The sequence below is a fragment of the Periplaneta americana genome, chromosome 7 (genome assembly GCF_040183065.1).
Source record: "Periplaneta americana isolate PAMFEO1 chromosome 7, P.americana_PAMFEO1_priV1, whole genome shotgun sequence".
Classification (NCBI taxonomy): Eukaryota; Metazoa; Arthropoda; class Insecta; order Blattodea; family Blattidae; genus Periplaneta; species Periplaneta americana.
In genome coordinates, this window is record NC_091123.1 from 113674380 (window position 1) to 113700652 (window position 26273).

Sequence of the window (26273 nt, forward strand, 5' to 3'; positions counted from 1 at the left end):
GTTTATTGATTACTTTTATAAGGCTAAAGATACCATCAATATTAATTTCAACTTAACATTTCATACTCAATCTCTTTCCTTGGGATATCAAATTTCTTTATGAATGATTTATTTCATTCACTTAGTACAGTATAGTTAAACTAATACGGAATTTATGTAAATATTTCTTCTTAAATCTTTATTATGCTATTTACGTTCAAAACACAACTGCAATACATAAGAAACTAGTGTAAATACTTTTGTTTTACAAACAATATGGATAATATCAAACAGAAAGGAGCCATATAAAAATAACGACATAAAATTTCACATTCCGTTTGAAGTTTGTACACCACTGTCGTCTTAATCCAACAGACAGTTTATTCATACACATAATCCTTCCTCCTTACATACCCAGCGCTTGATGCCCGCGCACGACGTTAAGGTTAGAAAATGCGCTTGATTTGACATCACTGTACTAGACACATGCTTCATATAATGAGAACAGTATTGCTATTAACAACCAAGAATACAAGTCACTAAAACAGAGGTAAAATTTTGTGACAGATGTACAATCGTAATCATGAGAGTTATTTTTGAAACTGAACAATACATTTCATAACGACTGTCACAAGCTTATGAGCGTAACAGGTGGCACATGACGAAAGGTTTACTGACATTTAGTATTTTTCTAATCCGAACTATGAGAGAAAATTCGGATGTCTACGTAAATAAACACGTGGAAATTAATAAAGGGCGCTTTGTATATCCCTGGCGTTTGCAGGATGTCCTGTCGGACTACACCGCTTACTTTAACTTCGACAAAATATCGAAATCACAAGGACCATGTCCGGGAAAGCAAGCGGAAGTGTTATTTCCATTCTCTGCCGTACCAGAAGATTAGCAGCAGCTAGCGTTAATTTACACAATAGGTGAGCTGGTTACATTTCAAAAACCCTTCTCTATTGATACCGACCGTAATATACGCCAGAATATAAAGCGCAATTCTAGCATTAGCACAAGTCTACAGTTATGAATTCGAATCCCGCATATCGATAGTATTGAACAGCAACCTCGTACTTACAAATGGCTTTTAAGGAACCCGAAGGTTCATTGCCGCCCTCACATAAGCCCGCCGTCGGTCCTTATCTTGTGCAAGATTAATCCAGTCTCTATCATCATAGCCCATCTCTCTCAAATCCATTTTAATATTATCCTCCCATCTACGTCTCGGCCTCCCCAAAGGTCTATTTCCCTCCGGTCTCCCAACTAACACTCTATTTGCATTTCTGGATTCGTCCATACGTGCTACATGCCCTGCCCTCTCAAACGTCTGGATTTAATGTTCCTAATTATGTCAGGTGAATACAATGCGTGCAGTTCTGTGTTGTGTAACTTTCTCCATTCTCCTGTAACTTCATCCCTCTTAGCCTCAAATATTTTCCTAAGAACTTTATTCTTAAACACCCTTAATCTCTGTTCCTCTCTCAAAGTGAGAGTCCAAATTTCACAACCATACAGAACAACCGGTAATATAACTGTTTTATAAATTATAACTAAGATTCTTAGACAGCAGACTAGATGACAAAAGCTTCTCAACCGAATAATAAGAGGCATTTCCCATATTTATTCTGCGTTTAATTTCCTCCCGAGTGTCATTTATATTTGTTACTGTTGCTCCAAGATATTTGAATTTTTCCACCTTTTCGAAGGATAAATCTCCAATTTTTATATTTCCATTTCGTACAATATTCTGGCCACGAGACATAATCATACACTTTGTCTTTTCCGAATTTTCTGAAATTTAGGAGAAACAGTTGTAACAGGCGATATTATCAAAACCACTTATTGGTGTCAGTGTTCAGGGATGCCGCAAACACGAGTTTCAATGAAAATCTCGAAATATATCCAGCATCCCCATACTTTCTCTTCATACTTCGTAAAGAAGAGAGTAAAAAGAGGCTGGAATATGAAAAATCGATCACATGATTCACGAACTTATCCAACAGAGCACATGAGGATAACATGTGCAGTTTTGAATCAGTTCCCTATTACGGAATTTCAAAATAAAGTCCGCATTCTATTGCTGTTTCCTTCTGGACTAATAAAAATTCAGTCCTTTATGGTCAATACAATGGAAAGGGAGAAGGCAGCTGAAAAAAAAAAAAAAAGATATGCACTGTCTCGCGCCAATAGGCAGTGATCCAAAAAAGTTACAGAACCACTGCTTTAGGGAAAACCAATCTTCATTGCATATCTGAATACTTGTAGCCCTACAGATGGTCATGACTGGGATCTCAATAATCTGGTAACACAAATACTATTTGGGTTGATAATGGTAATTTTATATTTAACATCTTTAACAGACTGCTGCGTAATCTAGGCCAAAAGCCTATCACGGAGACGGTCTGGGTTCGAGTCCCGGTGACAGCTAGATTTTTTCATATAAAAATTCATAGCTATGTTTGTGGCGGACAAAGTTTAAATTCGGGGGTTTCTCAGAGTTCTCCAGTTTCCCCACATTATGCATTAACAATATTCCGTCTCATCTTCATTCAATAGTATTTTTCGAACGCAGACTGGTGACGCATGGTGCAAAATGGTCTAGGGTCGATTGGGTTACCAGAATACTCGGCTAACCTTAGCGTTGTCAGGTAGTCAGCTGGTGTGGATTGGGAATGCGCCTACTTTGGGGTCAGCGTAATAGTTCTTTCAGGCGTAGCTAGGTTTCGCCCTTCCGCTTCAGGGTTAGTAACAAACTCCAGAGCTTTTTCAGAGGCAATAAATTCATTGATGAATGGGAATGGTAAACACTGTCAGTCACCATCTCCCAGAATCTGCTCATGATCGAACCTCATTTCCTTTATCATAAACCGTTAACTGAATGACCTGTATCTGGGACGCTGGAGCCGAATAGATTCCCAAACGTCCGAATTGATACCCAGTTATAGAAGTTACCCCGTATGGGTGATGTCCGAGTTGATTCCCATTTCTTGAATTGAGCCTGTATACATTTTATCCGAGTTTATTCCCACATTTTCCTTCCCTTTTAATACAGAATTAGGACTGTTTATTTACAAGGAATCAACTACTACACGCAGTTTCCTTGTAAACAGGTATGGTTAAAAATATGTCACATAATCAAAACTGCTAATTGCTCCATTGTGTCAGATTTATGAATAAAATTAACTAAACGACAAAACATAATTACTTAATGTTGGGGAGGAACTTCCAACACACAAGCTTTAAATAATCAAAACGGCTAATTGCTCCGCTACTGTAATTAATCATTTGCTGCTCAATATACTGCTCTTTCTCTTGTTTTATTTTCTTTTCTGGGTGTTCTCATCACTTCGAAGCTTAACGTAAGTGTTACATTGAATTTCTTTTAGAATCTCAATGACGTGAAAAATATTCCGATGAGTTGAATAGAATTCTGCATTCAACTTACTGTGAAACGCTTCACAACAATTTGTAGTGTGTTCCGTGTTTGAACTAAATGGTGCGCACATTACAGGTGGAAATTCGCAATTTTCTTCAATGAAGGTATCCAGTAAGTAATCAAAAACCTCATCCAGATTTTCATTCACGGGTTTACGAGCCTAAGATCAAAAGTGAAACATTCTGCTACTTCTTCAACAGGTGGAAGTATGGATAAACCAAATATATATTTTAAAAGTCTCCCTATGTCAGGTTCCTTATTTTTAAACTCATTTGACAAGCCCACAGAATTTATTTTCCTCCACCAACATTGCGCCAAATGGAATCTGCAGCCAAACAGAGAACTGCTGAGTGAATGCGTTTCTCAAAATCAACTAAAACAACATCAGGATTTGTATGATTTTTAGTACTTGAAGAGCCATTTTGCATATTTCGACAGTTTCGCCTGGTAGAAAGAAAAAACCAGGGGAACGTAATGATTATTCCTTTATCCATGCACTATGAAAATCTGATAAAAAAAAAGCGACGGATAGGAGAGAACATCCATATTGTTTACACATGTTAATGCGACAACGTGTCTTTCTGGATCATCCAAAGGGAATCAACTCGAACGTAAGGTAAACATAGGTAGAAATCAAATCGGGAATCAACTCTGACGTCATTCATGAGGATTTGGAATCAATCCGGATACAGCCATCTGGGACTGAGACTATCTGAATTGTAATCCAAATTTTATCCAACAAAATCAATTTATTTTCAGTTTAAAGTTGTTTTCAGTATTTACAAATATCTTTATTTTCTGCTCTAAATGAATCTATTTTAGACAACCTTACGATGATGCTGCGAGCCACCGGCGTAGCTCAGTCGGCTAAGGTGCCTGCTTGCCTGCTTGCCTGCCTGCCTGCCTGCCTGCCGCTCGGCCACGGATTCGATTCCCGCTTGGACTGATTACCTGGTTGGGTTTTTTCAGAGGTTTTCCTCAACCGTAAGGCGAATGTTAGATAACCTATAGCGAATCCTCGGCCTCATCTCGCCAAATACCATCTCGCTATCACCAATCTCATCGACGCTAGATAACCAGTAGATGATACAGCGTCGATTAACAACCAACTAAAAAATTGACGCTGCGTATGCTAGAGAAATATTCACAGCTTTTAAATCTAATGTTTATTTTGTGCCGAATTTAGTACTGTCTGTCCCAGGGATGTAATTTCAATTTTTGCTTGCTTCAATTTTTTGCTTGGAGGGGAGGAGATTTTTAGGGAAAATCTTATAGGGTATATCGCGTGACCTACTTCCTCCTATTTCCTCTGAAATGAACAATTTTCCATACCGTAAACAAAGGTAAACTTGGCCATAAACAAAAACATTTATGTATGATATGAGATGCAATGAACGTTTTTTAAGATTTTTCTAAATCACGAATAGGACTGATATCATGGTTTATTCATTTTTTATGATCTAGTTTACACCATTATTTCCAGTTTCTACACACAGACCTAGTTTAACTTCTTATCCTACTTATAATAATAATAATAATAATAATAATAATAATAATAATAATAATAATCCGTGGCGCTACAGCCCACGAAGGGCCAAGACCGACCAACCGGCTGCTGGCCTCACGCCCACATGCCGAAGCAGAGGTGGACGATTATCCAACCAGAATGGAGGTATTGTGTGGTTAGCACAATGAGCCTCCCAGCCGTTACAGCTGGTTTGCGTAACCGATTTCGCTACCTATCGTAGCTCTCCAAGTGCATCACAATGCTGGGTATCATTTTTATACGATACGTAATTTTCATGTACCTGCTGTTTAATATGGTGTAAGTGCGTAAAACGAACACATAATTTTAGTGATAAAGAAATTTCAATTTCAGGTAACAAAAAAAAAATTGTACTTTTATTTACAACAGGTAACAACCACTAATACAGCAACGAAAGGGTAACGCCTTGATTGTATGAGCAAAGTCACTACTGCCCGTCCGAGTGGTTATGTCTCAGGGTCGTAGAAATGGGTAAAATCACATGAGTTACTTAACGGGGCTCATTTCTTTGATTTTAAACAGTTGCATAATATTACGTAGACTTACAATTTCGTACAGCAAATACTGTATTTTCAGGAAAGAGCCTAACAGCCCAGCCACTAGCCCTTACAGAGAAGCCAGCAGAAACTGGTGTGGGAAACCGGAAAGCGACATAACCACTTGACTGGATAAACTAGCACGTGAAGCGTTTATAAAAGTGGTATATTTAAATATTAAAAGTACACTTCCCACATTTTTTCTTTAGCAGTATACTCACCTACAAATTTTCCTTAATCTTAAACTCGGAGGAGGAGGGGGTTTAGAATTCCTTCCCTCTTCCGTCCCTCCTAAATGACGCCTCTAGTCTGTCCTCATATTTTACAACGCTTAAAAAATCACATTTCGGAAAGTCTATGCAGCTGAAAACGCTAAACAAGTTAATTTCAATTACTTTTAATATATGCCTGATAGAATCGATCAAGCGTGTGGACCACCCTGATTAATGGTATCTAGAATATATTGAAATGACGGCACTGTTTCTTACTTGAAATATAATATCAGTATCTGATATTAAAAGAAAAGAAGAATCCAATAATAACAAGTTATGACATTTGCATAGCTAGAAGGAGATATTTCAACTGATAACCTAAAAGCATGAAATACATATAATATTTTTAAAGAAACAAAGATATGGTCTAACTACAATACAACAGAGAGTGAGTTAAATCATCATGAAATATACTGCAGATTCTTTATGTAAAAGAATAAATTGAAACTGAACATTTCTCACGTCAATTCAAGGCTCACTTTTCAGGGGAAACATAAACCGCTCTCTCCTATGCCTTAAAATATTTAATTGTAAGGCGAGATATTCCTAACACTCTACAACTTAAGGCTACTCCACAATAAACCGAGAACGGAAACGAGAACAAAAATGTTGTTAAAACATGTATTTAAATGTGAACATTCATAATTAACGAAAAGCTTGAAGGAGCCTGGGGGCGGGAACGTGAAAGTTAATTGTGAATGTTCATATTTAAATATATTTATTTTAACAATATTTCCGTCCTCGTTTCCGTTCCCGGTTTATTTTGAACCAGCCTATACTCGTTACGTTGGTTAGTCTTATTAAATTACCACATTAAGCAATTAAGAACCTAATTACGATCGCTTATTTACGAGAATTCTAAGTAGCTTTTGGAAATAGAGCTCAACATCTTCCGAAAACCTATAGAAATACTTAGTCACCCCAACGTTGGAGTCAAATACAACTGTAAGCTACTACAACTTTCCACGCAGGAGATATGATTTCGAACCCTGTAGAGACAAAAGAAAAATGATAAGCAAAGTCAGTATTTTTTTAATTTGCTTGGTTATTTAACGACGCTGTATCAACTACGAGGTTATTTAGCGTCGACGAGATTGGTGCTAGTGAGATGATACTTGGCGAGATGAGGCCGAGGATTCGCCATACATTACCTGCAAAGTCAATATTGAAATGAAAATTAACGGAGTACTCTCGTTTCGTCTTTCACCCTACATAACATAAATCATGATTAGTCTGTTACAGATTTATATATAAAATTCAACGCAAAACTAGTGTGTCACGAGTCAAGTTAAAGACCTACAGTAGGTCCTACCTACATTTAATGTTGACTCCTAAGTCATTGGATATAACATTAGTCAGTCAATTATAAATACTCGTACTATCTCTCTAACATTTCTATAAACTATTTTTTTTTATATTTAATCTCTTCTCCAGTTTTATTTCTGTGTTCTCTCTTCGATCCCCAGTAACTTGCTGGCCTTACACTTTCTACAATTTCGAAGAATACTATTTAACTAAAGTGGTGGCGTTTCTGGATACAAACACAACGGACTTGGGTTCGATTGCCGACAGGAAAGTGGCGATATAGTGAGTGTAATGTACCGTGTTGTGTTTGATGTCTCTCTTTCAAGCATGTTGTCCATATGGCAAGAAGTGAATGCTGGTGCAAATTCAAAAACTTACTAGGAGTCAAATGGAACGAGCTATTGAAAACTATCATTAAAATACATTAATTACGATAAAAATAAAGATAATACTAGTCTATCATAATTTAAACTGATATTTTATTAAGTATGACGCACAACTTACTAGGCCATGTAAAACACGGAACTGTATTTCTGGTTTCAATCTTCTTCTGGAAAACTGCTCATCTAGAGTGGCCGCATTTGGCTAATAAATATTCTAACAACTTGGCAACAGTCTAGAATTATCGTGTTCATATATGTAGAGCACATCGAAAGCATTACCAGTACTTTATGGCCACTGGATGCCATCCATAATTTAGACGTTTAGTAGGACAGTACATTCTGCGATGCTTTATTATATATTTCCTTTTAATTCAAAATTAAAGTGAAACTATTATTTACATTCTCTTACCCAAAGTAACAATGCAATAGTAGTGTTTTACAACAAACGGGTTTCATCGTTATAATATCATACAAGTCTTGTTTAATTTCCCCATCCTTCTAATATCAGACAACAGTAGTTCAGGCTACACATAACATTTTTTATAAATTATGCCGTAATGCATTCGTGGATGATGTCATACTTAACATATGCTACACAAGTACAGGTACAATAATTGAACTATAGTATATACTGTAATGAATTCATGAATAGTGCTGATTTCGTCGTACAAAGATACAACACAGGTAGACTACAATAATATTATTAGAACTACTATTTATTTACGTAAAAATATTACGAAGCCATAATCTACTGCGTGTTCAGTTCAAAGTGTGTCATGGCTCGCTGTATGCCGTCATGTGGCTAGCCGATGAGCCTAGAGAATTCAATCTTCCTACATTTCCGCAGAGGCGTATTACCTATGTGCCAGAGAAGTTGCCTGGCAAGCACGGCGTTCATTCAGAAGAGTACTTACCGATACGTACTGTAACGCCAGTAGTGGCAGGAATGTGAACTGTTTGGAAACACGTACTGAGGTGAATTTTTTTCTTACTGTCGGGATATGGCGAAAGGGTTAAGAGGATTACTTACATATTTGTTGACATTAACTTGACGGTCAACATGGACACGGAGCATTTTATTTGTGTCGTGGAATGTTGCCGTACGCAACCGATGATAAATACCCTGCGTACGACTTGCCCGCGCAAAATACAGTTCGAAAGAGGTTATGGTAGCACACAGACCGTACAGACCGCCATCTGTTGTCAAGTTATACAGTGCACGTTCTCAAGTTCAGATCGAACGCCTTGATTAATAGGCAACTTCTCTGACATAAAAGCTGAAACTCGCTTCAAATCGCTGACTCACCAACAGTGACGTCATGACACACTTTGAAATGAACACCCAGTATATATATCGAGCGAATACGTCGCGCAGTGACGTCTTCAATTTCGTCATGAACAGGTAGCACTCATGGCTAATTACCCAATGATTTTATTATAAAGATCAATGATATAATTTCATGAATTCGTGTACGAGATTATGTAATGGAGATTACCTAAGAAATAATTTAAATAAATTGCATATGAAACTTAAATTTATGTGCTAGCACTCCGATAATAATTGAATTCAATTCCTCATAGGAAATTGAAAATTTGACTCATCCGCATACGATTCTCACGGCCGTTATAGCTGGCTTTCGTAACCGGATTTTGTTACCTATCGTAGCTCCCCCAAGTGTATCATGATGGTGGGTGGGCATTAGCCCCATACACTATTCGAAATTCCTTCCCTCCTGAGGACTCGAACCAGCGCGCATTCCGAAACGCGAGTCCTAGGCAGGGTCCTTTAGACCGCGACGCCACGGAGCGAGATTTTTTTACTTGGTTATTTAACGACTCTACATCAACTACTGGGTTATTTAACTTCGATGGGATTGGTGATAGCGAGATGGTATTTGGCGACATGAGGTCGAGAATTCGCCATAGATTACCTGACATTCGCCTTATGGTTGGGAAAAACCCAATCAGGTAATCAGCTCAAGCGGAAATCGAACTCACGCCCTCTGGATAGGCAGGCAAGCGCCTCAGCCAACTGAGCTACGCCATTGGCCCCGCGGGATGTTAAATTGTATTATTCAAATATATTAGATCTGGTGAACAACATAATATTAATGTAAATCTATTACAGTATGCGGACGATTAGACAGTTATTCAAGAAACAGAAGGTTAACTTAGAAAGAGAAGTGTATAGCTTAAACCAAAATGCAGTATTTTATACTTGTATCCTCGAACACCTCTATAAATGCAACAAAGAAGATAAGGTAAGAATCATGTTACATCGAATATAGTAATAGACGGTAGAATGTTAGAATAAGTGTCCCACTTCCAACACCTAGAACGTGATATTAGTTTTAAATGTGATAAAGAAACTGACAGATTAAAGTGAAAGATGTCAAACCATTTGTAAGACAATATTAGAAAAAATTAGAGAGAAAGATTAGGGAAAAAACGTAGATAATATTTTATAAAGTCTTATACGTACCGTAAATCGTTCCGAAACATGAACAAAAAGAGGCAAGACAGAAAGCGGTAACACTTATACTGTACGGGGAAATGAAATTTATAAGATACGTAAGAGGTTGCACTAAAACTGATAAAATAATAAATAAAACAATAAGAACTCATATGTTCTCCATAAACAAAAGTGATAGAGGAGAATAAAAGAAAGTGGAGAGATGACATTGACAGGGTGATAGAAGATAGAATACTCAAAGATGCAATGAATTATCATCACTCAAATTGGATGCGAAACTTGTGTAGACTTCGTAAAAGATGGCTTTTAGAGACCGGAACAAGTAACCTAATCCGAGGAGGAGGAATCTCTTATGTTTTTTTACTTGGTTATTTAGCGACGCTGAATCAATTACTAGGTTACTTAGCATCGATGAGATTTGTGATAGCGAAATGGTATTTGGCGAGATTACCTGACATTTGCCTTATGGTTGGGGAAAACCTAAAAAAAAAAAAAACCAGATAATCAGCCCAAGCGGGGATCGCGCACTAGCGCAACTCCGGATCGGCAGGCAAGAGCCTTAGCCGACAGAGCTACGTCGATGGCGTTCTCTTATGATAAAGTTATGTTGCAAGTTGCTTAATTGTTATAACATATAGAATTATTTGTAGTAATTATATAGTGTATGAACTAACGATGTGGCATAGCTTCAAATTCTTAGCTTTCATTTACAAGCGGTAGTAAAGTATTCAAATTAGCATGGTTTCAGGTTGAATTGTTACTATTTATAGAAAATAATGCACTGAAAGATCACTTAAATATGCTTTACGTAGTCCTGATATCCTTTATTTATAGCAATAATTCGAAGTGACTCCTTGACAGGGATAAAAGAGAGAGACAGAACTTATTCCCCATTTAACGATCCTTTTGAACGGTATAATAAATCCAAACACTGAAAGAAAACTTCACTCCCAGTTCCTCTGTTCATCCTACGAACCGACGGAAATCGAAAACTGCTCCATTTAGTGCAAACTGTCGTTTGGTTGAAGTACCACTCACAAGAAAAGAGAGGAAAGAACAAGTTGCTTTATAAATTAGAATTTGCTTTTACATAATGACTTAATTTTGTTTCGGTGCAATTACGAATGTTATCATTTTTATAATTCGGCTGAGAACTTGTGTAAACACGCGAATTAAGTATATATATATATATATATATATATATATATATATATATATATATATATATAGTATAACGCATTGAGCAAAAATTATATTCTTAAATATATATATAGTATGCACTATTCGACGATTTTGTACGCATTTCACCGTACACAATTCTTTAGTTTGTTTAATTCAATAAAAAATTAATCGTATGCTTTGATTCACTTTTGTAACGAAACTAGACTTTTAATGGCGTATGTCGTTTGTAGTTTTATTAAATGCTACACCATCTCATAATACATTAAGTTCACTGGTATTACAGTATACACCATCCTGTAACCATCGTCTGATTCAAAGACGGACCCTTTCGAACGTTTCGTCCCTACTGTGAATTGTGAAGCAACGACTACAAATTCATAAATAGCAGCAGTCATTGACCATGTGCTCGACACGATGTAATACCACCATATCAAACGACATAGAACAAACACAAGAAATGAGATATGGGAGTTAAATCTAGTTTTCACTACCGAGAAACGAACAGTCTCCGCTGAGTTTGTAACTGGAAATTCTATACCATTTCAACCGAAGTGATATGCATCCATACTATTACAATTATATTAACTACCTGCATACTGTACTTATAATGCATATTTTACTTAATTCTATACATAGGCTACTATACGTAAGAATATTTTAGTATTTAATCCTGCGTGCATATCCGGGTTTCACTAATAAACTGCCCTATGTAGAACTAAACTTTAGACTATCTGTATAAAATTTCAATCCTTCGTTAGTGTCATATAAAAGCTACCCTTTTACACAGGACAGTTTCAATTCACATAATATTTTAATATTATAAATGAATTCGAATAAGTATAAATACTCTGGCAATTTTCTCAACTATTTTAAGAATAGTTTGCTGTTGTGGAAATGAGACTAATCGAATTAGTAGAAGTAGTAGCAATAATAATAATAATAATAATAATAATAATAATAATAATAATAATAACAACAATAATGGTGCGAGGCTTTGCGAGTTCGAGCCACATACATACGTAGTTATATTATTCTCACAAGCAAACATTCTGATGGGAGCAGATAAAGTTAATTTTTTTTCTTCCGCCATGTTAATTATGTCAAAAGAAGTGCTAATACAAATTTTGGTCACTCGACCGCAATTACGAGGCCGTCCAGAAAATGAATTTCCCTGGGGCCGTTTACAGAAAAAAGTGATGTTGGTTTTATAATAACTATCATTTTAAGTTTGTTAAAATTTTATTTTTTTTTATTTTGATTTATTGATATTTAATCAATTGCATGGAATGATTTATTGAAACAGATACAGCAATTGTTGCGCTATTTGTCAACATATTCCCCACTTAAATTGGGACAGTTGTCACACCATGGGATCAATTTTTGTATCCTTGCGTCGTAGAAGTAGGCCGCCTGGGATCGGAACCAGCGTTTGACAGCCGTCTGCACCTCTCTGTTGAGCCCATGATATGACAAATATCTAATTTCGGTGGGGAATATGTTGAAAAATAGCTCAACAATTGCTGTGTCTATTCCAATAAATTTTTCCAATGAAAATGTCTTTTCTTTCTGTTAACGGCCCCTGGCGAACTTATTTTTTACGGGCCTCGTAGTTGCAGTTGAGTGGCCAAAATTTGTATAAGCAGTTCTTTTGACATTAACATGGTGAAAGAAAAAAAATTAACATTCTTATCTGCCCCCATCAGAATGTTTGCTTGTAACACTAAAGTAATATAAACAGCAGAAAAATATTTAAGAGCAACTGGTTATACTATGAGTCAGCATACGGATATTCGCAAAGTTTTGGACACTTCTAAAAAGTAGCATAAACCTTTCAAGATTAACTCGCATGAATGATTCCAGAGAAAACACTGCAAACCAGAAGACTGAGATATGAAGAAAGGACTAGATAGGAAGTAGGCTGAGGGCTGAGACGGAAGGTACCTTATGAGGACCTACATTAACAATAATAATTCTCAAATGTATGTAGCAAAAACGTGACCGTAAAACAGTAGTAATATTATTCATCAAGTATGGTTCTGAAATATAAACTCCACTTATCCAATTCTTTACTAAAACTAGTCTCTTCTCATCTTAGGCAATTGTTTAATAATAGTATGTTAATGATATTTGTAAGAACATTTGAAGAAGTATATTATAACAATGAAAGATTCTATTACCATTAATATCGTGAATTCTAATACTAATCAACTTAATGAAAGGCACAAAAAAAGTGACAAATCGGAATTCCGCAACTTCAATTGCAAGTTCAACACATCTGAGATAAGGTTCTAAATAAAGGAAATGAGGAAAGTCAATTCATAAAAACGATGTTTAATATGCAAACTGTTAGCGTAAGCTGCACTACGGTACTACTTAAAAGGTCTTAATTTTACTTATTGTTTACCTGTAAAGGAAAATTAGTAGAACTGTCTCAACTCAATCCGAAGACGAATCTCAAGAGTGAAAATTCATCTTCTCTCCCAAATTAATAGGCTTACAAAAATGTACATGTGCACTTAAGGTTAAATAATAATAATAATAATAATAATAATAATAATAATAATAATAATAATAATAATAATAATTTCCACAATGAATCCTGTTTATCGAAACTAAACAGCAGACTAAAAACGCAACAATCCTAATTCAGTAGAAGAGTTAAAACAATGTTGCTATTCGTGCTGAGATTAATTTCAGTTTTTCTTGCAAATGTATGGTATACAAGTTTCACCATCAGGATAATTTTATAGCATTATCTTCAATAAGAAAAGAAAAAAAGCTGACAGGAAACGTAATTTTTCGTATTTCACAAAAAAAGAAAAAAAAACATTCTTCTGATTATTTACAATATTTCGGCAACGGAAAAGTGCACCAGAAGTCTATCCTCATCCAAGTAATACGACTTAGCAATTTATTAAAGTTATTCTCTCTATATTATGTAACTGCATGTGAAACTTTGAAGATCCAATTAAATCCACATTTTTATACTGATTATCGCTACCCCCCCCCCCGAAAGTCATCTAAAATTAAATGATTTTTTTTTTTTTTTTTCAGAATTGACAAGTACGCAAACTCTGAAATCTCGGACACATGTGTAAACTACTTATTAAGCCACTGTAAATATCTAAGCGATTATGATAAAATTGTCAGTATTACAGATATAAAAATGTTTTTACATGCTCAACTGACAGAGTAACGATAATACGTAAAATTCGAAAACACAAATACAGTGTGAGTTAGTCATCAATTATGCCACTATCCGCAATTACAAAAGTCTTGAAGAATAGTATCGATCCAGTGTTGATGACCCTCCCCCCTTACTCAACACTTCCTATGGAAGAAATAAGCACAACTAGTTAGCTGTCGTTCAAACTCCCTATAGAAAGCAATGCGTAGAACAGGGGCGTGCCGTTTTCAGTTTCCACAAAGATATCGGCACCTTACGAAATCCTGCCAAAAATTTATAAATTCACAAAATAAAAATGTGTCAAATTTTGACAGTGGGAAGTCACAATGCAACAATAATATTATCCATTGTCGATATAATAAAATACAATGCAATGCAATATCTATTATTAAGTGTCCATGCCCCAACACTACTTTTACAAATGTAATACCTACGCAACATTGCAATTTCGTCACTCTCACAAACGAATTCAAAACAATTAACAATTTTGGGAGTGACTTACTGAAGCAGATGCAACCGCTAAATATAACAAGGAGAGAAATTACAGTGAAGTCATGCCAACACTAACAAAAGTAATTTTGGTATTCTTAAAATCAAAATTACATTTGTAAGAGATATCGTGCTCTTTTCTATTGGTTCCTTTCATACGAATTTTGATTATAGATCTGTCTATGAACTACTGCATTAGCTAAACATGGCGCCATTTTAACACTTGCCATACCTTTGCCACTTGGAAGTTGTCAGGCCGCAGAGTTTCCACTATTTCCTGGTCATTTCTAGTCGGTTGAGCAACAGAAGACCGAAATCCATCCAATACACCCTTGAAGGTGAACTTCTTCATTTCGTAAACACAGAATCACCGATCTCCATTTAATTAACGCAGCTTCATAGCCCGCGATGCCCCGTCACCACGTTCCACGGTACAAAACTCGTCTGCTAAGCCGCAAATATGACTGCAGCAGGGGGTTGTGGGTAACAGGAAGTTGGCAAAATGATTATGCGCCCGTCGCTGCGACTGTCAGATGGAGTTATTTTAGTTGATATAAATTTACATTAGCATATGAAATGTACAACGTTAATGCGTAATAAATAAAATTCCCTTTAATGACCCATTTTATAAATTTATGCCTTTTTCTAGTTCTCTATAATTCCTCCTCAGCATTGCGGTTTTCACTACCAGATCAATACAAACCAATTCCCTGTGCTTATATCAGCTGTTATGTCCCAGGTACTTGCATGGTGTACGTGTGCATAGGAGTGTTTTGTTACGTGTAATATAAGTGTTACAACACAGCTCATCTCTAAATATTTATAGCTTATAATGATGTTTAAAAGTGTATGTAATAGAAGTTTTCAAGCAATAACAACAATCACCTTCTATCAACATGGATTTAAAAATAAAGGAATAAGATTGAGGTTAGCTTTTTTATTAAATTGCATTGTAATGTTTAGTTTTATGTGTACAGTACTAAATTTTAATTATAATTATATACTCTGAAAAATACACGTGTATAGTCAGTGACTAACATAAAGACCGGAACAAATTGTTTTTAGACATGTTACGGTATATGAGTATAGATTGACCACTCCCCCCTCAATATAAGAAAGCCGTAAGAGTTTTCAGAGTAGGTTATGGTACGGTATTTTTGTACACATTCTAATGGTTTCATTCCTATATATTATTAATTTTCAAAATGTCAATAATTAATTAATATATTCTAATGGTCATAGTATAGGTAAATTATACTCAGACAAATTTGCTAACTTGTATGTTAAGGTAGATAGGGCTACCACATTAATTATTTCAGGGAATGCGGAGAAATAAAGGTAATTTCGTAGAAATCGTCACCTCTGAATATACCAGTCAACTCTGTACACACAATAACTTAACCCAATCCAACATAACTTTATTACTATAATAATTATTATTGTATTAAATTAAAACAATTCGGTAGTTGAGTTAGGTTGTTTTTCGATATTTTATTCCATAGCTCTTGCATCAGCATAGAAAAGTCAGAAGTTATACAATATATATATTTTTTGTGTATAGTGCCTAAATGTAGTTTCATTATTCAATCCAAATATAATTTTTAATAAACTTAATATAGCCTAGCCTACGAAAATAAATATAATTAATTTAAAAATTGCATTAATTCGGACACAGTGAATTACAAGTAGGCTTATATCATTATTATCGATAATAATGTTAAATATTCGTTGTTCTGGAACAGATATTTTAACGAAACTTGCCAATGATTATTGATTCCATTGTTAACTGTACTTCAATTAATTTTTGTTCTTCTTTTCTTTTGTTGCAAATCTCATCGGCTGCATCTTATCTGTGGTGATGTTGCACTAAAGAGTAGGACTAAAATTGTAGTCAGTCACTGATATCAGTTCATTTATTAATCCATTTTTATAGGAAAGTAATAACTGGCACACTAAAATTATCGCTAATTGTGTCTTTACCTGAAAGGATCCTCCATAAACACATAATATATGATGAATACTCCAGACTTTATTCTAATGATGACCACGTTGGATTCACGAGCTTGAAACCATGAGATGTAGACCTATTGGCATACAACACATAGAATACCTCCTATCTCTGTGTGTTTACATTAGGCCTATAGTAATGTTTCTTTGTTACAGTGGCGGAATATCCTAAGAAATGTGTTCTCTCTTTGTGTATTCAGTTTATTTTCTGAATTTCTACAATTTGATTGTCAGCAATCCTCCTTAGTAAATAATGCTTCTAATTTCTTGTCAGGTAAACAAGACTTTCGTTTTTACTTAAAATCTGCACGTTTTAAAACAGTACCCAAAATCTCTACTTTTCCAAATTAATATTGTTCTGCACTTGTTTTAGTTTTTGCAGTAAATTTAAATTAGCACTCAGAACATCAATCGACATGGGGTTTGCAAAAAAGAAAAAAAAAAATTCACAAAAGCCTGAAAGTCTTGACATTGATGGTTAGTGAACTCTAATTTCAGTTTTTCCAAAAGGCTGGAATATTGTACGCTCTTGTGATCAGGAAATATTGTTTAGCGATTTTATACATTCAAAATAGTGAAGTTCTTTTTGTAAAAGCTGGGATATTCTAAAGTAAAAACACATAAATTATACCCAGTAAGTTTCACTACATAATACACTTCTCACATTTTCTATATATATATATATATATATATATATATATAAATATATATATATATATATATATATATATATATATATATAAAATCAGTTTTGCATTCCTCTTTGAACCTACGTTATTGTGAAGAGCTTTATGGTTTGGACAACGCCATGGTACAAATTATACTACCTGTAGTACGCTCCAACACTGAGGATTGTGTTGTTGACGTTAGAACACTACCAAATGCCAGTAAATACTCCGCGCGCTGCTTGAAGGTAGGTTCACGTTATAGTTCTAAAGTCGTGAATCCAACGTCGGCATCAATGCTTTATTCACTAGAAGAGGAAACAGACATGTAGTTAGTAAACGCGATTTATTGTCTGTGTTATTAGCTGTTTGGGGTCCTAAATCAAGAACGAAAATCACCATTCACGAAGTCCATTATTTTGGATATTTTAAGAAATAATGCGTATCTACATGCAACAACTTCACATTTATACCGATAAAATTAACTAGGAAATATAATAAGAAGAGAAAAATAGGTTAAATTACGGCAAAACAGATTTTTAAAATTTGATTAAACTTTAAAATCGCTATAACTCAAAACAACAATTTTGGACTTAATGATTTCTGTCAGACCGATGACTATATGTTCCTCATAGATTCACTATAAAATAGGATTGAGTTTAGAAAGTCCTACCTACAATAATGAAAACAGTTTAAGAGGAATGTATACATATGTTCACCATGACGTAGTGATAAATAGGGCCTACTTCTATTTTAGAATTTTGCATAACAGATCTTTTGCAGTATTTACCAAATTTGAATCGCAGATAGCAATACTATGACTACCAAATTTTAATAATGGAATATATGGCTTAATATATCTCAATAGCGCAAGAAAATTATATGTTCACCTTATACTATGCTTAATATGATTTTATATGCTCTGAGATGGAGTGCATAGATTTCTCCCAATGTTGGAAGTTCGTCATACATTTTTTAAATGTCAAAACTGTCCCTTATTGGCATTCTGAAAATTCTATTCTACAGGGTATCTATGTTCGTCTGATTTCTTGAACATTAGAAATATTATTATTATTATTATTATTATTATTATTATTATTATTATTATTATTATTATTATTATTATTATTATTATTCACTCAAAAGAAACCTAATTTATCAAGCGGTATGCTAGGGTTTTAGTAAAAAAAAATATATGCGAGTACTTATTGTAATTAAATAAATAATGAAAAACAGTAACTCCATTATAGAACTAAATACTTGAACAAGTATAGGCCTATGGTATGTAGCCAATAAAGAAATAATGGAAAAATAATCAATCATTAATAATACAACACATAAACTGCATTAAATTTATTTCACTCTTAATCATAATATCTAAAATCCTTAAGTTATAAAAAAGAACAAATTCCTTAACAATCCCTTGACAATTTTACCACTGACTAGTGTAGATTTGAATATTAAAATCCGTTAATGTTTCTATCGAAGATAAAATATACAGTCGATTCCCGATTATTCCAGTGCGGCAGGGGCGGATGCAAGGGGGGGGGGATTAAGGGGATATAGCCCCTCCTGAAATTTTGAGAAAAATGCGAGACAAGAAACAAAAATAATATTAATTTTAATTCGTGAATGTACATAGGAATTAGAGGGTTTTCCACGTAAATTCTCTTTGCTAAAATGTTAAATTCCAAGAACTGCAGGAAGACAAACACAGTGTTCTTACTTCAAGACAGAGAGTCATGAAGAGTATTTTAGGCTCTTAATTTTCCTTCTCTTCTTAGACTCTTTCATTAGTCAGCTCAAGGACAGGTTTTTAAATCATAAGGTAATCCTAAAGTCCATACAAACTTTTCTGCCTAAAAACATAGTGCGAGCATCAGATGAAGATTTAGAAACTGCTTTGAGGCTATAGTAAATCAGTGGCCCAATGATGTTGATGCATCACCAGAGTCTTTCTTCAATGAATTGAAGATGTGGAGAAGAAATTTCCTTGATCAGAAAAATCTTCACCTAATACCTACTGATTTTATATCATCTTAAAACAGGTGCAATGAAATTATTTTTCCATGCACTCTCAGGGCGCTGAAACTTTTCTGCATGTTGCCTGTAACTACAGCAACACCAGAACGGTCGTTCTCAACATTGCAGTGTTTGAAGACTTACTTGAGGAGCACGATGGGAGCAGACAGATTAAATGGACTGGCCTTGATGTATATACATAAAACTGTAGAAGTAAAAGCTCATGAAGTACTGGATGAAATGTCTAAGAAGCCTCGTCACCTTCTTTTGCAAATGTCATTCTGTCATTGTTTTTGTATTGCAGTCATTGTAAATGTTAAAATTAAAAAATTATGGTTTATTTAACAACGCTCGCAATTGCCGAAGTTATATCAGCGTCGCCGGTGTGCCGGAATTTTTTCCCTCAGGTCTTCTTTTACATGCCAGTAAATCGACTGATATGAGGCCTGTCGCATTTAAAGACACTTAAATGCCATCGAGCTGGGTTGGGGTAGAACCCGCAACTACGAGCACAGAAGGCTATACCGACTATGCTACTCAGGACAACTTGTAAATGTTTGTGACTCGGAAACAAATTGTGAGTATATAAACTTATTTCTCATTACTCCATTTTTACTATCTCCTCAAATCCCTCCCCAAAAAAAAATCCTGCGTCCGCCCCTGCGGTGCGGTTAAGTAGCTTTGTGGGTAATTCTTGATCTTTTTAAGGGGAGAGGGGTTAGAGTAACGTCATTTCTGTTTTTTACTCGATTTACGCTCTCTTCCTCTGTCTTAAGAAATTTCCTATCTAAAATAAGAAAAAATGAACAGTCCTCTAAGAAACAAAAAAAGATGAAAATATTTTTGTTAAACTTAAGTGTCTTCTGATATTTTGCAAAACTTGTGTTTCTTGTTTTAAGATTCTTTTCCACTGCAGCACTGTATAATATTTTATGTTTCAAAATGTTTTGCACTGTTTCACTGTGCACTGTGACTTTCACTAGACTCTAAATAATAACAAATAAATTTTGTAGTTAATAATTCGATATTTCGCGGAAGTTCGCGCATTATTTACCGTGAATTATCGGAAGTCGACTATAGTTTGAAAAGTGGCATGAAAGTATCATTACGTAGTTCATTTCACAAACATACTAGGCCTAATTTCTAACGTTTTCTCTAGATTGTCAAGTTTATTCCTCAATAATGCTTATTATAATTATAAATTTTATATCACAACTATCACGTGACTGCTCTGAAGAGTAAGTTATTAATTTGTAAGAATCATAGACTACACAGCATAGGGCCTATTTGTTTTCGCAATATTTAGCCAAATAAATCAATTGGCTTCTTATACATCCCATAAAATAAGGGAGCATCCCTTTTTATGCTAATGGTCCCATTGTCCCAAAAAGGGAGGTCTTAGGAATATATTTTTGTCCCATATTTAAAAATCAATGACTGAAAAAACAAAACTGGGAATATCAACTCCTATTTTATTATTAATAACTTCCTTTAGAATATAGAATTTTACCAAATTGCTGCTGTTTTAAGAATTGTTTAAAAATAGTTTTTTGGGAAGATTATTTATTTTAATCCTCAGTTGATTTATTTATTTCATGGTTTCAAACTTTTACTTCTTTCTGTCCAAAACTTTGTCATCTTATTATTTGTTCTTATTTTGCTTTCTTTCTTTAATAAATTCTTGTGTTATTGTTTGTTTTCACAGACTGTAGTTTCATGACGTTTTCAATTACATTGTATAACATATTATGTATGTGTTCTTGTATAGCCTCTACATATGAGTTATACTCGTTGGGGCATACTCAGTAAATTAAAAAAAAAAATAATAATAATAATAATAAATAAATCAATCCAGTAATGCTTTGCAAGTTCTGGCAACGAGAAAAATCCCGCCACTCCACCTGGGATCAAACCCAGGATCTTTCATTCCGTAACCACCTGTTCTATCAGCTGAGATACGCAGGTATAATGTTGAATATTAAAATAATGATAAAAAAAACTCCATATATCTGCCCAGAATCAAAGTCTCACCCATCCAGTCCACACTGTCACTATCACTTGAGACAAACTGGCATCTTTACATTGCTATGAACATTATTAATTCATGCTGCCCAAGGGAGACATCAGATCACGCTCAGGTTCTGAAGCCATTTGTGACTTGAGATTTAAAATACGAAAATTGTTAGCTCTGTGAACTTCCATGTTTAACCAATTTAATCCTCAGATAAAAAAATTTAAGTGAATATCGCTTCAATGTAATGTAGTGATCTCCTACTCTGGTAGCACATAAGAAATGAATAGCTGCATGGTTACAAATCTAGGCATTACTATTTATTAGTTGTAGTCATGTATTATTCTGAAAACGACACACTTGGGGACAGTCCGATATTTCTGATGTTTTAAAATATTTAGACTGATGTCTATAAGGAAACGTAATGGATTAAAAATCTCTCCTACACCATACCACCAGTCTTTTAGTAGTTGTAGTTCTTAGGCACGTATGTGAATCAGGAAAATGATGTGGAATAGTACAGTTTTCGTCTATGAGCATAAAGTGTAAATTATCAAACTTGATCAGGTCTATGAGTGATTAAACAGAAAAGTGTGAGAAAACGTCATAGCTTATATTAAAATAAAAATACATGGAATTTATCTAAAAGACCACATAGGATAAAAAAGGACTTCACCGTCCTTTATTAAATATTGTGTAATCAGTGACATTATGTAGTCATCACGTAGATACTTATTAATGAAGAAAAATTCGTCCTAGCACTGGGAATCAAACCCACCTTGGCGCACTGAGTGCCCTTACCATCTGAGCTATGCCAGGATCCAATCCATAGCGCCGACCGAGTGTGTGTGTGTGTGTGTGTGTGTGTGTGAGTGCGTGCATGCGTGCGTTGTTGAAATGGTCATAAAGTCATTAAAATATGCGCTCCTGCATATACAAGGTGATCCAGAAAACACGCCCGATTTTAACTGGTGACAATCACTTTGTTATGAGAGATAGCTATGATGTACAAGTATAGAGGTGTGAGATATCTTGGGAGTTTGATGTAATATATGTCAATCAAGTTTTGAAAATGACGTCATGCTGATAAGCGCCATCATTCTTCGAGCACTCGTGCAGTCGAGCAACGAAGCTGTGGCGCAATATATTCTGCAGCATAGCTATATAATATCAGCAATTTCATGGTGGATATTGACTTCCAGTTACTGAATTGTTGCTGAACTGCTTTCAAAGACTTGGGACTTCAAATGCCCCCAGAGGAAAAAATCGGCAGCAGTCAAATCCAGTGAACATGTCAATCAATCCACATCGCCAAATCGGGAGATGATGCATCCAGAAAAGAGTTCGCGCAATTTTGCCATTGAAATCCGGATGGTGTGTACTGTTACGCCATCGTGTTGAAACCATGTGGTCTGAGGAAAACACTGTAGCGCTGGCACGACAAAATTTTGTAACATGGTCACACAGCACTCTGACATGACAGTGCATGTTGCATCATTGGCATCTTGAAAGAAGTACAGATTGATGACTCCTGATGTACTCATTCAACACCATACTGTTAACTTTGGGCTGTGTAACTCGCTGATGCAATTGTCGCGGATTTTCTGTACACCAGAAACGACAGTTCTGTTTATTTATTGATCCAGATGACAAATGTGCCTCAGCACATATCAGGAGGTTATCAACATTTCCTGGATTTGTCGCCCACATCTCAAGAAACGTGTCACAAAACTGAACACGCGCCAGTTTGTCGTCAGGGGCCATTGCTTGCACTACTTGCAACTTGTAGGCTCGAGTATGCTAATCCAAGTGCAAAATTCGGTGCAAACTGCCATAAGTCATTTGCAGTGCTTGTGATTTGCAACATAATGATTGTCTGGGACTTCTCTGGAGGTCTGCCTGCATACAGTCGTAAGTTTACCTGGAGTTTACCAGGCGACTTCTTTTTTCGTACGTATTGATCTTTTTGTGTCACTTGGGCTACCCAGCACCATATGGTATGGGCATGGCTATCCGGTGCATCTCTACATTCACCTAGTCAGCGGAAAGCTCGTTGTGTTGCTACAATGGACTTCCTTTTAAATAAATAGCTCCACCATGTGAATATGGTCATGCACACTCCATTTATTCATCTCAACTGAATCTTCCACTATTGATGAATTCATTCCACTGGCTGGCCGTGAGCACTCACACACTATTCTGTTGTAGTAGCCAATAGAAATCGGGCGGTCTTTTTGGATCACCCAGTATGACATATATGTCTAAAATGCAGGTAGTAGACCATTGACGATACAGAGAAGGAGAGTTTGATCATCACTGTGGATCGGAGATCCTGGCATAGCTCCGATGGTAAGGGCACTCAGTGTGCCAAGCTGAGGGTCCTGGGTTCGATTCCCGGTACCAGAACAAATTTTTCTTCATTAATAAGAACATACAGTTAGCTAAACAGCGACAACATTGACTTTCTATATCATTAGAATTTAAAAAATAAATTGGAACATCATTTTTCAATATACATTTCACACCAGTACATTTCTTTACCACTGATATTCATGTTGTATTTTATTTTCTTGAATTATCATGTACAAGACAAAGGAAAACGAAATAATTTACTATGTGTCGTAATAAGTAGCAAAACTTTCATTTTTTGCTTTGCACACAAAAGGCATTTTGGTAGTTACAAAACATAAATTATACATTTTAGATAGATGCATTAATGTGTAATAAACATTTTACAAATATCTATGATTGTAGCTACCGGTAACTTGTATATTGCATTCGCTTGGTATGGGCTTTGCTGCCTACGAAAATCAGTATTCAGAAGTGATAAATATATTTAAAGATATTAATCATGTATAATGAGATTCTAAGTATATTACTTATGTGCATATGTTTCTGAATTCTCTTCTACCCGCTAACTGCATGAGCCAGCCAACAGAAACTTATTTCTTCACTGATCTTTCTGGCATCACAAAGAACTTAGTTCAGTTGTCATTGTGTTGTAAATACTTCCTGTTTATCAGTAATGAACACATCTTTCTCTATCTTTGGAATGAGGGGATGGGAACTGGTGCTAATTGGAATGCCACACACTGTTCTGTATCTTCCATTTACTTCACTATAAATATTAGAAGTAGATTCTTTTGTTTCGGTAGCAGTGCTTGTCAAACAACGGCAGTCTATAATGAAAACAAACGATAAGAGAGGAAGTTTTCTTTACATCTGACTGTGAAAAGCAGCTATTACAAAGAACGATTTTTAATTATTTGAGGTGGAGAAGAAATTCGGATTTGTTCATTTTGTGGATAGTATAGAAAAGCAATTTTTATTTTCTTCTACATAATGGTTAGATTATATTAATTTTTATAAAGTAATACCTTTAAGTCAAAACATTTTTGTCTGATACATTTTTTGGATACATTTCTGTAACTACAGTAGAACTCCGATTATCCATCACTCTGTTAACCAATTGGTGGATTATCTGACAGTCTCTCTCTCGCTCTCTTTTTGCAGAAAAAATATGAAATATTATATTACGTTAGTACGTATTTTTTATAGAGAGAGTTATTACAAGTCTTTACTGTTACACAGTATATAGTAGGAATTCTGCCGCTACTGGCAAGAGAAACAGTTACTTGTTGGAGGGAGTGTTTCTCCCAACTTGTAGAATACTCACTACCTGACTTCAAAGAAATGACCTCAAAAACTTCCACATAATTGCAAACCCGTGCTCTGTGCATCATTCAGTCATTATCCTACTGTTCGAGTGATTGTATTGTATAACCTCTATGCAAAATGTCTTCTACAGATGTCAAAAGAAAACGTGCTAAGTATCGAAAAAAAGTGCAAATAATTCAGCAGTTACGGAAAGGTAGAAGCAGTGGCTTATCTCGCATCAGAATGCCACATTATCTTCACAACTGTGCGCGATTTAATAATAAAAAAAATCAATGATAAAATGTAGAAAGTATGTAGATCTACAACACCAAACCCCTACTATTCCTATTTTTCTGCAGACAGCCAAATACAAAGAGTTTCCTTGCCCCTTAAAAAACCCGTCATTGACAAACAGGATTTAAATTAGTGAACTTCTGATCCACTACCTAGCATGCTAAACACCACGGAGTAAATTACGAAACTCTAAGTATTATGCACTTTATTTATGAAAGTTTTCTAATGGTACGAATTATCCAATTTTTTTGATTAACCGTTCAGTTCACCCCCCTCCATTACCACGGATAATAGAGGTTCCAATGTATTAATGTTTTAAGGGGACATACTGTTAGCTAAATGTCTAGACTGTCAGCTTTCCATGCTGGTAACCTGGGTTCGAATTCCAGTAGATACATGTGGAATTTGTGAACAAAGACCGGTGGTAGATTTTCAAGAAGTACTCCCTTTCCTCTACCATAATTCCACCATTGCTTCATTAATCATCATCACCATGTTATGCTATGTATGTTGCAATACCATGGGGCACCGAGGGCAATGCTTACAGGCAACTAAAAGAATAAGAGCTTTGGTGCGTCACTCACAGATGGGGATTCTTGGGTGAAGGACACATGTTAAATGCCCGCCATTAGATAGGATAAAACTTGAGTCCAAAGATCGTTCAGCGGCATGAGCTGCAACTTCTTTCTTGCGCTGTTGAAACTGTTTAACTAGCTCAGTGCTGGTGATTTTGGCCTTGTTCGATTCCTTTTGATCCACTCTTGCCTCCTGTTGAGATTTTCGCCATTTCTTGTTACGTTCATAAGCAGTATTATGTGACACC

General features: G+C 35.4%; 1 protein-coding gene and 1 long non-coding RNA gene across 3 annotated transcripts in view; both read left to right on the plus strand.

The window, feature by feature from the left end:
- The window catches only part of LOC138703371 (uncharacterized), a 366139-nt gene that overhangs the window by 292655 nt on the left and 47211 nt on the right, over positions 1-26273 (plus strand). The window lies entirely within an intron of this gene.
- Positions 15524-26273, plus strand: part of Coprox (oxygen-dependent coproporphyrinogen-III oxidase) — a 120567-nt gene continuing 109817 nt past the window's right edge. For both annotated transcript variants that reach the window (XR_011333139.1, XM_069831189.1), the window contains exon 1: positions 15524-15721. Coding sequence is in view for 1 of the 2 variants with exons in the window: in XM_069831189.1 (XP_069687290.1) it covers positions 15627-15721 (95 nt within the window). In the remaining variant the exon portion in view is untranslated. The remainder of the gene's footprint in view (positions 15722-26273) is intronic.